This window comes from Grus americana, chromosome 6, assembly GCF_028858705.1.
Source record: "Grus americana isolate bGruAme1 chromosome 6, bGruAme1.mat, whole genome shotgun sequence".
Classification (NCBI taxonomy): domain Eukaryota; kingdom Metazoa; phylum Chordata; class Aves; order Gruiformes; family Gruidae; genus Grus; species Grus americana.
Genome location: NC_072857.1, coordinates 32,142,778 through 32,156,531, shown reverse-complemented (window position 1 = coordinate 32,156,531; position 13,754 = coordinate 32,142,778). Strand labels below are relative to the sequence as shown.

The 13,754-nt window shown below is 37.3% G+C and overlaps 1 protein-coding gene across 6 annotated transcripts in view; it reads right to left on the bottom strand.

The window, feature by feature from the left end:
• Window positions 1-13,754, bottom strand: part of HECW2 (HECT, C2 and WW domain containing E3 ubiquitin protein ligase 2) — a 188,848-nt gene that overhangs the window by 102,619 nt on the left and 72,475 nt on the right. For 5 of the 6 annotated variants that reach the window (XM_054830314.1, XM_054830309.1, XM_054830308.1 and 2 more), the window contains one exon: window positions 11,568-11,908. In XM_054830314.1, the coding sequence (XP_054686289.1) occupies window positions 11,568-11,859 (292 nt within the window). In that variant the 5' untranslated portion in view covers window positions 11,860-11,908. Of the gene's footprint in view, window positions 1-11,567; window positions 11,909-13,454; window positions 13,477-13,754 lie in introns of those variants that run through there. The other variant, XM_054830313.1, reaches the window with a different exon arrangement.

Here is a 13,754-nt window from a genome sequence, read left to right as displayed (position 1 = left end):
CTGTATATAGACCCCCTAAACCAACAGAAACAAAAATAAAAAGTGTGGGGAACTGAGGAAGAAAGAAAAAAAGTTCATAATTTCCTACTTCAAATTAGCTTTTTTGTTTGCTTGCTCACAATACTCAATGTCATAAACCTGAATTTTGACATATTTCCACAGAACCTTCCATGTAAGAAACTGGGTGGAAGGAGCAGAAGTGGGATTTGGAGAGGAAAAAGGGGAAAAAAAGAAAACAAAAAAACCCAAACCTTTTTTCAGATTATGTAGCTTATTAGCAGAAAGTTAATTTTCAGAATGAAATTGCTCAGTTTTTATCTAAGCAAAAAGAGAACTGGAGTAATGCTAAGTGGTAATTCACACCCTTGAACAGTTAACAAGTGGGACCTGTAAAGACTGAGTTCGTCCTGCTCCACTATTTTGAAATCAAATACTATTAACAGGCTCTTCTCATCTTTAAAGAATCACAACACTAGTTTTAGCCAAATGCAGTTTTTAGGTTAATGTACTTCATATCCAACTATAGCTTCAATTTGTTCAAAGTTAACTGGTGTTTCTGTTGCTTACATATCTACAAGATTACCAAGATGTTAGTAAATATTCTTGAGTACCAAATAACTTACCTCAAAGTAATTGGTGGGTTCACACCCTAGCTAAACAGAAGACTGTTTTCCATTGAAAATTAAAATGATATTTTATGACAAAGTCTTGATTAACTATGTCTAGCTGCATAGCAGTCCTAAGTAAAAAGACATTATCCAAGCAATAGCATCTTACTAATCTATTCTTCATTGCCTCTCATGCAATAGATGCAGAAGAGTGAAAAAGGAGCTTGGAAGATTACCCAGGATCTTTGCAATCTTCTTCAGCAAAAGAGAATTTAGAATTTCCAGGATAAGTTAACTCCAGAGTAATTCACTGACAGTATAAACTTTTCCCATAATAACTAGAAAAACTGCTAACCTGTCTTTAGCATCATCATATCACATTCAGAATAATGGAATGACTTTTTTCCCTCCGTATATTGCCTAGGTCTTTCTCTTCACACGTATGCTTTATTAGTTTTGTACTGAGATGGATTATTTCTTCAGGGTTAAGATTTGCCTCTTAAACAAAAAAGATGTAGATGTAGTTATTTCTAGTCTCAAAACTTGAAACTCATGTCATGAAGATGAGAACAGACGAAGCCAAACACTGTGTATGACAAGTACTAAATGGCTCTGCAGATTAAGCTGGATGAGACCAAAGTGAAAAGAAACACAAAGGTCATGTTGCAATTCTTTAGAAGCAGTATCATTTTACTAGCGCCAAAAATCAAAGCCAATTATATCAAAATCATCACTAGAAGTCAAAAAAGGAGATAAATGTCTTGCTTAATTAACTTTTTAGCATGAAATGTCGGAAGTAAAAAGCTTCCTCTCTCATAGTGTTAACATGCAACAGCAAAAAAGGACCACAAAACCGTGTGGACTAATGAAGGCAAGGAAGTTTTATGAATTTGTGTAAATATCTTGAAAGCACCTACAGATAACAACATTTCCATGACTTCTTTTAAATTCCTAGCAGAATACTTTTAAAGAGCAGGAATTCCCTGGAACTCTGCAAGTAAAGAACAGGACCTAGAATTAAATGCAACTAGAAACAAAGGCTCGCAGACTCAGCTACTCCCAGCAATATAAGTAAGCCTATGGCATAAATCAGTAATTACAAAAAGCGCAATCAGACTTGCATTCCTATTACAGCAGCCTACAAATCACATCCCATCAACACTCTCTGCTGGGGTCACTGCTGCACTTTGCAGTTGAGCAGGTCCAGGGGCGAGAGACTGCCAGAGAGACAGTCCCTCACACTCTCCTGGTTACACATTCCTGCAGGTTCCCTGCAGCTACCCCTGCTGCTCTCCCTCATCCCATTCAAGACGCTAAATTGGCATAGAGCTGTTTGTACTCTTGGGAAAGTAAATGCTCTGCCAGCTTAGCTCTGCTCAGCCAATGGGCAGTAAATAGTAGCACCGAAGACAGTAATCTACACTAATCTGAAAGGCAGTCATTTTTATTTAACTGCTGGAGCAGGAGAGAAGAAGTATACTCAGTCAAGTGTGCTGTGATTAGGACTGCTTTTCAAAACTGAAATCTTACATGCTGACTGATGACTCAGAACATCTAGCCGAATGGACAACAAAAGTCATAAAGCTACTTGCATCACTTGGTGAAACTGCATTGATGTCAGGTGGGTTGTCTTTGATTTTACTTGCCAAAACCACATCATGGTTGTGGGCTTTTTTTAAAGAAAACTGGACAATGCACTTTTCATCCTATTGCTCAAATAATTTACAAGGTAAAGAATACATCCAAGAAAGTGTTGTTACCTGTACATGAAGTACTACCTCATCAATAACTCCTAAAATCTTAATCATTGCTGACTTTGGTAGATTGTTGCATCCTTATTCAGTACTTTGAAAACAACTGCCTGTCTGTAAGTCTACTAAAATTCAGACATGCATCTATGTTGAGAAATTTGTCTAACTGAATTTTCCCTCTCCCTCCAGGCTACCATCTGCTGAACTATGTCATGCATGAAACTCTATGTAGAAATTAAACTACAGTGAACATAGAAAGATTTTTTTTTTAAAATGAGGTCATTCCTGGGTATTTATCTCAGTGACAACAGTATGTGCCTGCTATTGCACTATAATGTTTTTCTATGCATATTTCATCTTATAAAGCCAAACCCATTTATGCTCAACTGGCTTGACATGTGAGAAAGCACTTCCGCAGTTGATGGCAAAGATCAAACATTGATTAAGGTCCTGATCTTGCAAGGCACCGAATGCCTTCAAACCCTAGTCCTCTTCACAGATGACACCTAGTAGGTCCAAGTTTTCAGTGTTAATCTCTTGAAAATTATCCTCAAGTGCGACTCCACTCATGTGAGCCTCATTTATGACTATCAGGTAAAGTTTAAATTCTCAAGGCAGGAAGCATTTCGTAGAGCATGAGAGTTCATACAATATCCAATAATGAAAACTTCTAATTGCAACTGAATAGCACTGATCAGAGAATTATTGTCAGGGAAAATCAGACACCGAATTTCTAATCACACTTTCTGTAAGAAAACTAGAAACTGGTGACCTGTATCCATCACACCTTCTGTGTATAGTTAAAGAGGGCTTGATGTTAAGTCACATGCAAGAAGAGATCAAGCTGAAACTGACTTCTTAAATATGTCCTTTAATAATAAATATCCTTTGTCCATTTCCCTTACAATGTGAGTACATATCAGCATAACTAATATTTTTAATATATTCTATAAATTTTCAAAATAAGCTCCTTTACTTTCACTTAACACTTTACAGCACTCATATTGCTTCTTCCAGGCAAAGTAACAAATCTTTTTGTATCTTTTCCTCTTCTCCTTACTACAGTACCTGGGAAATAACTATGTTATTTTTATGGAAATTGTAGGTTCATTTTCTGCATTATCGCACATTGGGATGTAAAGGATTAATTTATTCCCAAGGTCAGGACAGGAAAGACAAGAGCCATGAAGCTACTAATTTTGGTAAACTTTCAAGGACTACTAACACATTAGTGATGGAATGAGTGATTAATGACTCAAAATACAACTGTAGACTTTGACATTAACTCTGAATGACTGCTAGACAAAGGAAGCAGATCTTGTGAAGACAGCTTAACCAGACGTTGAAACAAAGCTCTGAAGCACGGAATTTGCTTGCCTGGGAATTGGCTGCCCACCAGAGTGAGAGCGATGGAGTCCTGGATGCTGCTGGGCAAAGAGACAAGAAGTGCTGCCAATGCAGGCATTTGTAAGCTTCATTTTTCCCAAGGAGTAAACATCAGCTAAGCATAGTCAGTTTATCGGCACTCTTGTAGCATCTTCACCCCACACCAGTAGCTCTCTTATGCCAAACTTGCAAACTGTACAAGGGCAGGGTACCACTCAGGCCAGGCTGAAAGTTTTTCCGTACCAGAGGAGCTCTAGGATGGTCAGGTCTGGCCTCTTTTTTGTTCCTCAAATAGCGTAATTTGCAAGACACGCCTTGATGAGCTTTGCTAGGAAAGGAGGGCTATTGAGATCAATATTGGCACCTTCACTAACCTCCTCTGGTTATAATTTAAGAATCTGTGTATCCAAAAATCAGCATATATTAAAAGGTTATATTAAACATATCCACCAATACAGTGTTATTTTTAGAGTCCTAATATGCATGTTTCTCATCTTTTTAAGGGCCACTGCTTTTAACTACATCAGTCATGTCGTTAACATACTGTATTTAACACTCAGCTTATAACACTGCTACATTAATTCAGATTCTTATAGCCATTGATAAATTGGTGAAAATAAAGAAGCCAAGAACTTCATAAAAAATTTATAGGAGAAATTCTAACACTGTGCATAATGCAAAACTAATCCATAATCTATTACTTACATGAAACAAATCAATAAATAGATGCATTAATGCAGCTACTTGTTCAATCTAGTTGCCAGTGATTTGGAATAACTATTTTTCCCAAATTATTTTGAAAATACTGTATAGCATGTTGATTTGATGATAGAAAACAGCTCAGCAAACATCTTAAAAAAATCAAAATTAAAGCAAACCTCCTTCAAACAAACAAAAAAAAGCTAACACAAGGCAGTTTTATAGTAAAGGGGAATATTATGAATTCAAAAGTATATATTGTTTTCCATTATCCAGTATTTGTATTTGCCATCTTCCCATCTGCTGGAACAGCCACTTACATCAAAAATGCAGGATGGGGAGAACACTGCTTTCTATCCAAAGGATTATAAATGTTGTCATGCCAAAACCTCTTGCAGTGGAAAGATACTGACAACACAGCTGAAAGTGTCCTCCCTGCAGCTACATTTGTCTAGTTTTCAGGTCAGGGGTATCTCAAAAACTTAAACACAATTAACTGAAAAGTTTGGATGTTCTGGCAACACTTTGTTACAGTTTGAACTTCTTCCAGACATAAATATCACCCTGCAAGATTCTAGGGTTTGTTTTTATTTTTTAGCAGGGAAGTAATTATTTTTCTCTTAAAACAAAGAGTGTATTTTAATGTAGTGAGTGTATCTTTTAAGGTATTTGCTGCATGCAATGAAAATACATAAAGAAAGCACCTTTTATTCATGTCTTCTAATTTTTGCAGTAAAGAGAAGGTATTATGCTGTCCATACACTGATTTTTGAGCAAAATTTTCTAGCTCACAACTAAAGAGAAAGTACCAAATTCTGTGTTGGGGAAAAAGGGGAAAAGTAGCTTTGCATGTGGGTCAGGATCTAGGAAAAAAGGAAAGAATAAGACTGAAGTGCAGTACCTGGAGGGAAAGCTGCTGAAGACCCTTGCTTGTTACAGACCTTTTCTAAAATCACTGCAAGCCTCACCGCATAAGATTTAGGATACAATTCCTATATTACACCGCCTTCACTTTTCATTAGCCGACGCAAGAGGTGGCCTTTCCCTAAATATTACTAAGTCACCAGCAAATGAGGTATTTCAAGGCAGATTTTTCCACATACTTTTGCTTATCACAAATATCAACATCAGATAGACATGGACTAGTGCCAATCCAAGATGCTGGCCAACATGAATTCAAGTTCTCTCCTGTAATCCTACTTCTTGTCAACTACGAATTTTGCTTTCTTATGTGCATTATTTAAGCATATATCTCCAGTGGGAGTTTCACCGACATCTTAACATGCACAGGTATGGCTCTTCCAGAACTTCAGAGTCATAGCTAGTCCTTTTGTTTATTTTTTGAAGAGAACAAAACCACCACAGTGCTTAGATATTCAGATGATGTCATAAAAAACACCAAAATCCCCAATGGTTGATGACAAATGGCGCAATGCCAGCTTCCTGGAAGCCTAAACCAAAGACTCTACCATGGAGCCAGTTGGGTAAAGACCAACTCTTCTATAGAGAAAGAGTCAAGCCCACGGTTTGCAGGCTTTAGCTGCAGCCAGAATGAAGAGTAACCACAAAATAATATTGTTATGCATATTGACTAGTCAATAGACATTAACAGTAGTGCTCAGATTTTAAAGTACAGAAAAGTACTCATGTTGCTAAAACAGGAAGAAAAAAAAAATCAAGTGTATTATCAGGCATTTCTGGAAGATAATAAAGTTATTACTTTGTATGTTTTCTATAACGGAGACCAGAGAAATCTTTTGGGAATAAAGTATCTTAACATTTTATAATCTGTCTAATGTAAGCCACTATTTTAAGTGTATTAAAGGCGGTTTATGTGAAAGCTTTTTTCTTTTTAATCTTGTCTGACGTGAAATGGAAAGGGTCCAAAGTCCATTACCCTGGGAGGCTTAGTATAAACCCAGATTCTGTCTAAATTGCCCTATATAACTCTGCATCAGGTTTTTCTGTTTTGATTTTTGTTTTGTTTTTATGATGCTATTGTGGATCCATGCAATAGTTATGACAAAAAGCCAAGCAGCCTGTGAAAAGCAGTTGATGGAAATAAATAGAATGACCTTTGATAGCCAGCATTTTAAATGTGCTAAGGATCTCTACAATAAGGGCAGGCATCTCCTAACTAGGACTCCACAAATTAGGACAAAAATAGGCCAACCTCGGCAATTTGGCCATGGGAGTTAATCTATTTAAATCAAAAGTAGGGTTTGCTTCTCTCCTGACTTTTTGTTCTTTATTTTTACTTTCTGATTTCTTTAAATATGAGACTTCATGGCAACCACTAAATCTCATCAAGATTCAGCTTCCCTCAGCATCCCACGAGCAGTGGAGAGTCCACCTGCTCATCTTCTTGATTGGTTCTCACTTCCCAAGGAAGTCCTGGTACCCTGTTGCTACAATAACACATTGGCAAGAAAACTGGAATGTCTTATAGTCCCTTCAAACTGAATAGCCGTTTCTCTTGCAACTGGGTCCAATACTTTGCACAGCCTTACTGACTACAGGACTCCAGAGCCTGACCACTCTTGCCATAGCAAGATTCAGATTCCTCTGAATTAGAGGAAATAATGTCTGTAAAACTCCAATAGCTTAAATATTGCTTGGAAGAAACATTTTTAAAGCACGCATGTACAGAGCAAAAGCTGGGTCAGTACCAGAGAGGAAAAGAAAACTTCATGGGTCTAACAGGATGCAAAATGTGTTTGTTACATTGTGTATCCTTGTACCACTTGAGAAGATGAAGAAGGATTTCAGTCTAAATCCTACTTTAGCTCTTTAAAAAAACAAATAAATTTAAAAGAGAGAGAATGGACCTCTTCCTTCTCATTAGGACAGAAAGACTGAAATTTTACCTTTACTCTTCAGAGTAAGCACAGGTACAATACCTCTTTTAAAAAGCCCCCTCTGAATTTCATCACACCTCGTCACCTTCAAGTGACAATCCTCATAACCAGTCCTGAAGAAGAAGGAAGCAGCCCATTCTAGGCAAAGGTTAAAGCTGAATTCAAAATTATAAACCTGTATTTCAGGTTTGACAATTTCACATTTCATGCAACACTGCCCGATTTACCTAAATAAGAGCTAAGACTCAGAAATAACATTTCTCTCTTGCATGTAGTCTCACTGGGACACCTTTCTGTGCTTTTATAGATGTGTTATCTACATTCTCCACGCATCTTGCCTCTGGAGCTAGAAAGCTGCTTCAACAAAACTTGATGGACAAGGCTGTTCAAGAAGTGCTACTGACACTTTAAAGAGTTCAGGCAGTACAAAACTAGAAATAGCAGGAAAAAAGATGTTTCCCTTCACAAAATACGCTGTGTCCCTCACATACACTTTTCTACTGATAATCCTTAGGCATATACTGGCAAAGAAAAGACCGTCTCTGAAAAACAGTCCCTCACCAAGAAAATAAATCACATTTTGGCTGCACACAGTGATGAAACAGAGGAAGATACAAGTATGGTACTAAAACCAGCAAACTTGACATGTAAAAACATTCCTTAAAATAAAAAATTCTAGAAAAACTGAGCATGAAATGAGCTATGCACAGCTATATAGAATTTTACACAGTTAATTTCAACTTCTTGCATTTAAAAATAAAAGATCAAAAGTTACTGCAGAGGAGTATCACAAGGACATTATAGTGAACAAATGTTTAAAAAACATACAGTCTTTTCTACAAAGTATTTGTTAATTTATGACTTCCCCTCTTCCCTTTTTTTTTTTTTTAAGGTCTGGAAAAAATGCGCATGCACTTTAAAAAAAAATAAATCAGTGCTTCAGAATAAGATGATTCTGTGTTTCGCCCATTAGGCTTTTCTCTTTTAAAAAAGATAACATCTATTTTCATAACCATTTAGCAAGCCAAACATTTCACTGAAGGTGTATTGCACTTAGAAAAAGCTCCATCTACTATTCCCCAGTGTAGGCAGTCATCTCCAAACCACCAAGTAGTAACGGCAGTGACTGATTACTGACAGTCTTGTGACCAACTGCATAAGCAATGTCTGGGTGAATGTGGACTGTGATTTGTAGTTAGCCTCTTAAAAAAGAAAGGGATCTAATAATTTTGGTGGGATTCCTAGCGAGCCACTGCAATTTTAACCATGCAGTAAAACCGCACTAAAAAGCACAGAAATAACTGCCTTCTCGTGATAGAAAGCTAATGAGAGTGCACTAATTGAATAAATTAATGAATGAAGAGGGAAGGCAGTTTCCCAGCTTGTCATTTTCAATTCCTTTTTTTAATGGATGTATTCTATGAAATGAATTTGAAGTGAAAATTTACCTGGATTGCATCAGACTTTTGCCAAATCTCTGTGTACTAATGCCTGAGCTCAGAATAATGCTCATCTTTAGAACGTCACCTTCTCTTCTTTTACAGAATTAACAACCGCTTTTTTCCCCCACAACTTTAATATAGCTTTCATGACAGTTAATTGTAGAACCGACATAAAAAAACACCACAGGACTGTGCTTTTGGTTATGCAATGTGGTTTTTAAAATAAGAGCAAAATATTTGCCTTTTTCTGTTCCTAGCTTGTCGAAAAATGGTGCTTTACTAGAAGACGTTGGGGGACGTTGGTGGTACAGCACTACACTGACATAGCCCTCATGCTGTCTTGTATTAGTGACCACACACAATTTCCACTGCCTTCAGGAGGCTGTGTCAGGAGAGCAACTTTGTAAGTTAAATGGTTTTCATTTTAAAGAAAGAACAGGATGGATAACCTCAAGCAACTATGTTGAATATTAATAACGTGCTTGAGAACAGAGCTTTTATCTTAATAATATTCACACACAAACATCCTTCTCCTGAGAAAATAAGTGAGTGTCCTCAACTTCCAAAAGAGTAAGTGCAAACTGGAGGTGCTTATGGCAGTTATTACAAGGATTAAAAATCCTGGATTATACCCTGTGGGACTTAACTTACCTTAGCTATGTCTATAAAAGTTTATTGTTTATTATTTTTTATTTTTAAAAGATGCTGGATACATGAAAGAGTTTATCAAAAACCCTAAATCAGACAGGCATGCCTATCAGGCTGAATATATCCTTACCTCTCTGTTGTAAACAATGTGCAATTCCATCATTCAGAATGATGAAACCACAAGTCAAAGGAAAGACTCTGCTCGGATCTATTTTAAATCAGTAACAAAACTCTCACCAGTGCTCATGGATTTCAAGTGGCAGCAGAGACAAAAGCTCAATGTGAATGAGTTCCTGGACTTTTCAACACTTAAAACAGGAGATACAACATATATCTTAAATGCTCTGGTGTGTTTGAGATTACACAGTAGCATGATGGGAGTTTTAGGCCCAAGGAGGTGTAATTTTGGCTGTTCCTTATAGGATTCTTACCCTGTGGTATATTAACGTTGTTTTGTATTTTAAGGGCTCAACAGACTGAAAGTAGAAATATTTTTAATCATGAAAGAGTAAAAATCACTTATAGCCTAGAATAAGAACCAATGAGAATTTTATAGAAAGATGCTGTACTTCAGCATCTTGAATACCAATCCCAAAGTACTGTGAACCATGAAAAAAACCAATGGGAAGGGGTGTCAAACCTTTATTCAGATGAAGCTCAAAATGTATTTAAATTAGAATGTTTAAGCTCCATTTAGCAGTCTGTGCATTTACAGGACTGACCACACTTCAGGCTACTAGTGTTGGTGGGAAGATTCATTTCTGTGTTGTGGAGACACTTCATTTAGGTGGCTTAAATGTTAGCACATATCCACAGTTCAACCCAGGAGAGACTGCAGCTCATGCAGCAACTCCAGTACAGCTTTCATAACCAGGTAAGCACTGGACCAGCACAAGTCAATACTGTCCATTCTGTGGAGCTGCAGTAATGCTGGAAAAAAATATCAGATAAAAAAAAAGAACTGGAAACAGCATCTCCACAACATGTAACATTAAGTGATGCAGAGATGGACATCTTGGAAAAAGCTAGCACAGCAAGTATCTCTCCAAAATCCTACCAAGACCGATTTCATTATACTAAGCTTAGTCCCAGCACAGACAAAATTCCAGTAGTCACACCTGTTTCCACCAGTTTCTGCTATACTTGCTTTTGGCAGGTTGAATTGACAGTTCCTTTCTACATTAGTAATTAGGCACAGAGAAGCAGTGCAATTTTGAAACAAATCAACCCCTCAGTCCCACTTACTGAGCACTGGTTAAATTAAGAGAGTAATTTCAGTGCACGTGAACTGGATTCCTTGAAAAGATGACTAAACGCCATGTGCCACTACAGCTACCCACTAGCTACGCTTCAGTTCCTAGTGGGGACATAAGAGACTGTCCTTTGGAGAGCTCCAAACCACACAGGCAGCAGAGGTGTTTGGATCTAGGGACCTGGTTAAACATAATACAATGGAAAACCCCAACCCAAATCCGCTGCTGATGTTAGGGTCTCAGCACCAACTGCTTTGACCTACTGATCCGCTCCTTTTGAGCCGTATTATTTGCTAACGCACACACTGCTCACACATGTGAGCACTTCGCATGCCAGCCTTGAGCTCTTTCCAGCTCCCTTCTATGAAATATCCTGAACAGTACAAAAAAAAAAAAGCACATGAAAGCATCTCTTTAGAGGATTTCCTTCTACAAGAATTCTTCATAAACAGAAATTCTCACTCCTTCAGAATTGATACAATTTCAGGTCTACAAAATTAGAGATTTAAAATACTTTTTTCACACATGTTAAGAATTTACTTGTCCAAAACACTGTAAAAACATTGGACAGTAAGCATGTCAAATTACACAATGAATAAGGCACTCTGAATTTTCCAGTCTGTAAGCCAGTCACCAGCAGTGGTGACACAGGAAACCACATGGACATTTGTTGTTTAAGAAGAATGCGTTGCACCTTCTAACAGGTCACTGTGGAACCAGATCTACATTAATTAAAATTGTGTTTTTACATAGTTCACTGCACTAAGAAAAGCAAAGAGAAATCCAAGGTAATTCTCTGCAGTCTTCAATTTTATCTTTAGATTAATTATGACGTGTGCCAGAACACATATCAGAAAAGGAAAGATGAAGTGGCAAAAGAGCAAGAAACACACAGAAATATTACAACGTGGTTCTGACTCACCTATGTGATAAAGTCCTATCCAGTCAGTTGGGTCTACTTCTTCCTTAATATCCCAGAAAATGATGAGGTTCTGAGATTGCCCCAAGGTGTATTCATACATACTTGCTGTCAGACTAGACCTGCTATCCGAGGTCACTAAATCAGTGTCACTATTGGCACGCTGCAAGTTCATGTTCTCAGCCATGGTGCCCTGAGATGCCAAACTCTGCAGATTCTCTGGGCTCAGAGTATACCGTAGCTGTGGGTTGCGACGTCGCACAAAAAGCAGATGTTCTCGGGCTGAACTAGCCATCTCTTCTCCGCTTTTGTCAATTTATGTGAAAAAGTTGTTGTTCAGAGACCTATCATAAAGAAGAAAACAAAGAAACTGTTAAAATGAGACAGAAGGCAGGTTACTCGGTCAAACATTAAATGGAAGGACCTTAGTGCAAAAATGTTCCTACAGAAGCCTAAAACGGACTGAATAAATCTTTTACTACATTGCTCTACCACTGCAGCCACCTTAGTGTTCTGTACATTTAAAAAAAAAAAAAAGCATGAATCACTTGCAACAAAATTCAGAGTTAACTACGCACCATCAAATAACATTTATAAGCCAGAAAGCAACAGAAAGCAAAACATCCAAGACCATCTATCAAACAAGAATAGCCACAGTAACAAAGCTCATATGACAGCAGCCTAAAGAGTGAAGAAATGATGAGCTCATCTTCTACCAAAGAAATCACAGCAACATATGACATACTTTCACTTAGATATGTTAGTTTCCAAGAATACTCTCTATGCATTATATGCTCACAATCAGAAAAGTGTTAAAGATATTAATGAGGTTAGGCGTATCATTTCAGTACAAATATGGTATCACAGATTTATGCTACTATAAAATAATTTGGTTAAGGATTTTTTTTTTTTTAAGATACAAAGCATAGCTTCTGAGATTCTCTATACCATACAAAAACCTGTTAGACCATTGAATGAGGTACTTTAGTCTATGGATATACATTCAATTAGTGCATGTCAGTTTATCTGTGCAATCAGACTTTGTTGTTCTTTTCCATAGATCAGAAAACACAGCCCTTATAAATTCAACAGCTTTCCTCTAGCCCTGAGGAGACACTAGAAGGTCTTCACTGGAATGGTCATGCCAATATCATACCATACTTTCAAAAGCAGAACTTGCATCTCATTATCCATAGCTTCTGAAAGTACCACCATTTGAAAATAAGCCCCTCTCATTACTCGAAACTGAGTAATCATTAGCGATAAATCATCAGAAAAGAAAGACAAGAATAGCAAAATACTAAAACAAAGTGAACTTGCTTGTAGCAGGATAGAATTGATGATGGTGAACCTCTTGCCATAGAAGGAATATGACAATTTCCTTAACTAAGTTTCATGACTGACTAAAGCTGTTTGCCTTTTTCAAAAGGTATAGTTTATATCAACTCATTATTTCACAGAAGAAATAAAATGGTCTTCATTTGGCAGAACCATTTGCTTTCAGAAGAAACTGAGTTTTCTGGTAATGTATTTTTCAGTCAAAACTGTAAAAATTATCTTCCATACTATATTCACCTGGAACAGGAATCATGTATTTCCTCCAAGCCAAACCAAAGTAGTCCTCCTGCCCAGGAACTACAGAGCTCACTGGGAAGACATTGTGTCCTGGGCACCTCCTTACACTCTTCACACAATTTGAAAATAGTGTTTCAATATTTCTGACCAGATCACAACTTAACCAGTGACAAGATAATTACTCCACTACAGCATCTCCCTTACAGTGAGGGATGTATACTGAAGGAAAGATTTCCTTATTTTTATACATACAAATAACCACATGTATGAAAAATGTGTGCATGTACATGTATTTAAAAAGCGAATAAGAGGTACCTGTGCATTATTCTTGGGCTTTCTTTTTGGTGTCACAGCCTTCAGCTATCATACACAGATATATTTGTTCTCTTAAAATAACCCAAGCACTGTCAGACAGTGCTGAGCGTCACCTGCTATAATGTTCCTTGTTCCAAGCAAGGAAACCTGTAAGGCAGAATTAGGTAGACCCCACGAGAAGCGAATGGATTGGCTGGCCACTTCCACAGTATTATAATTGTAATTAGACCTACAGTACACTACCACTATCAATCAAATGTCTGACAACCGGCTTATTAAACAGAAATCTTTGCCTCTAGA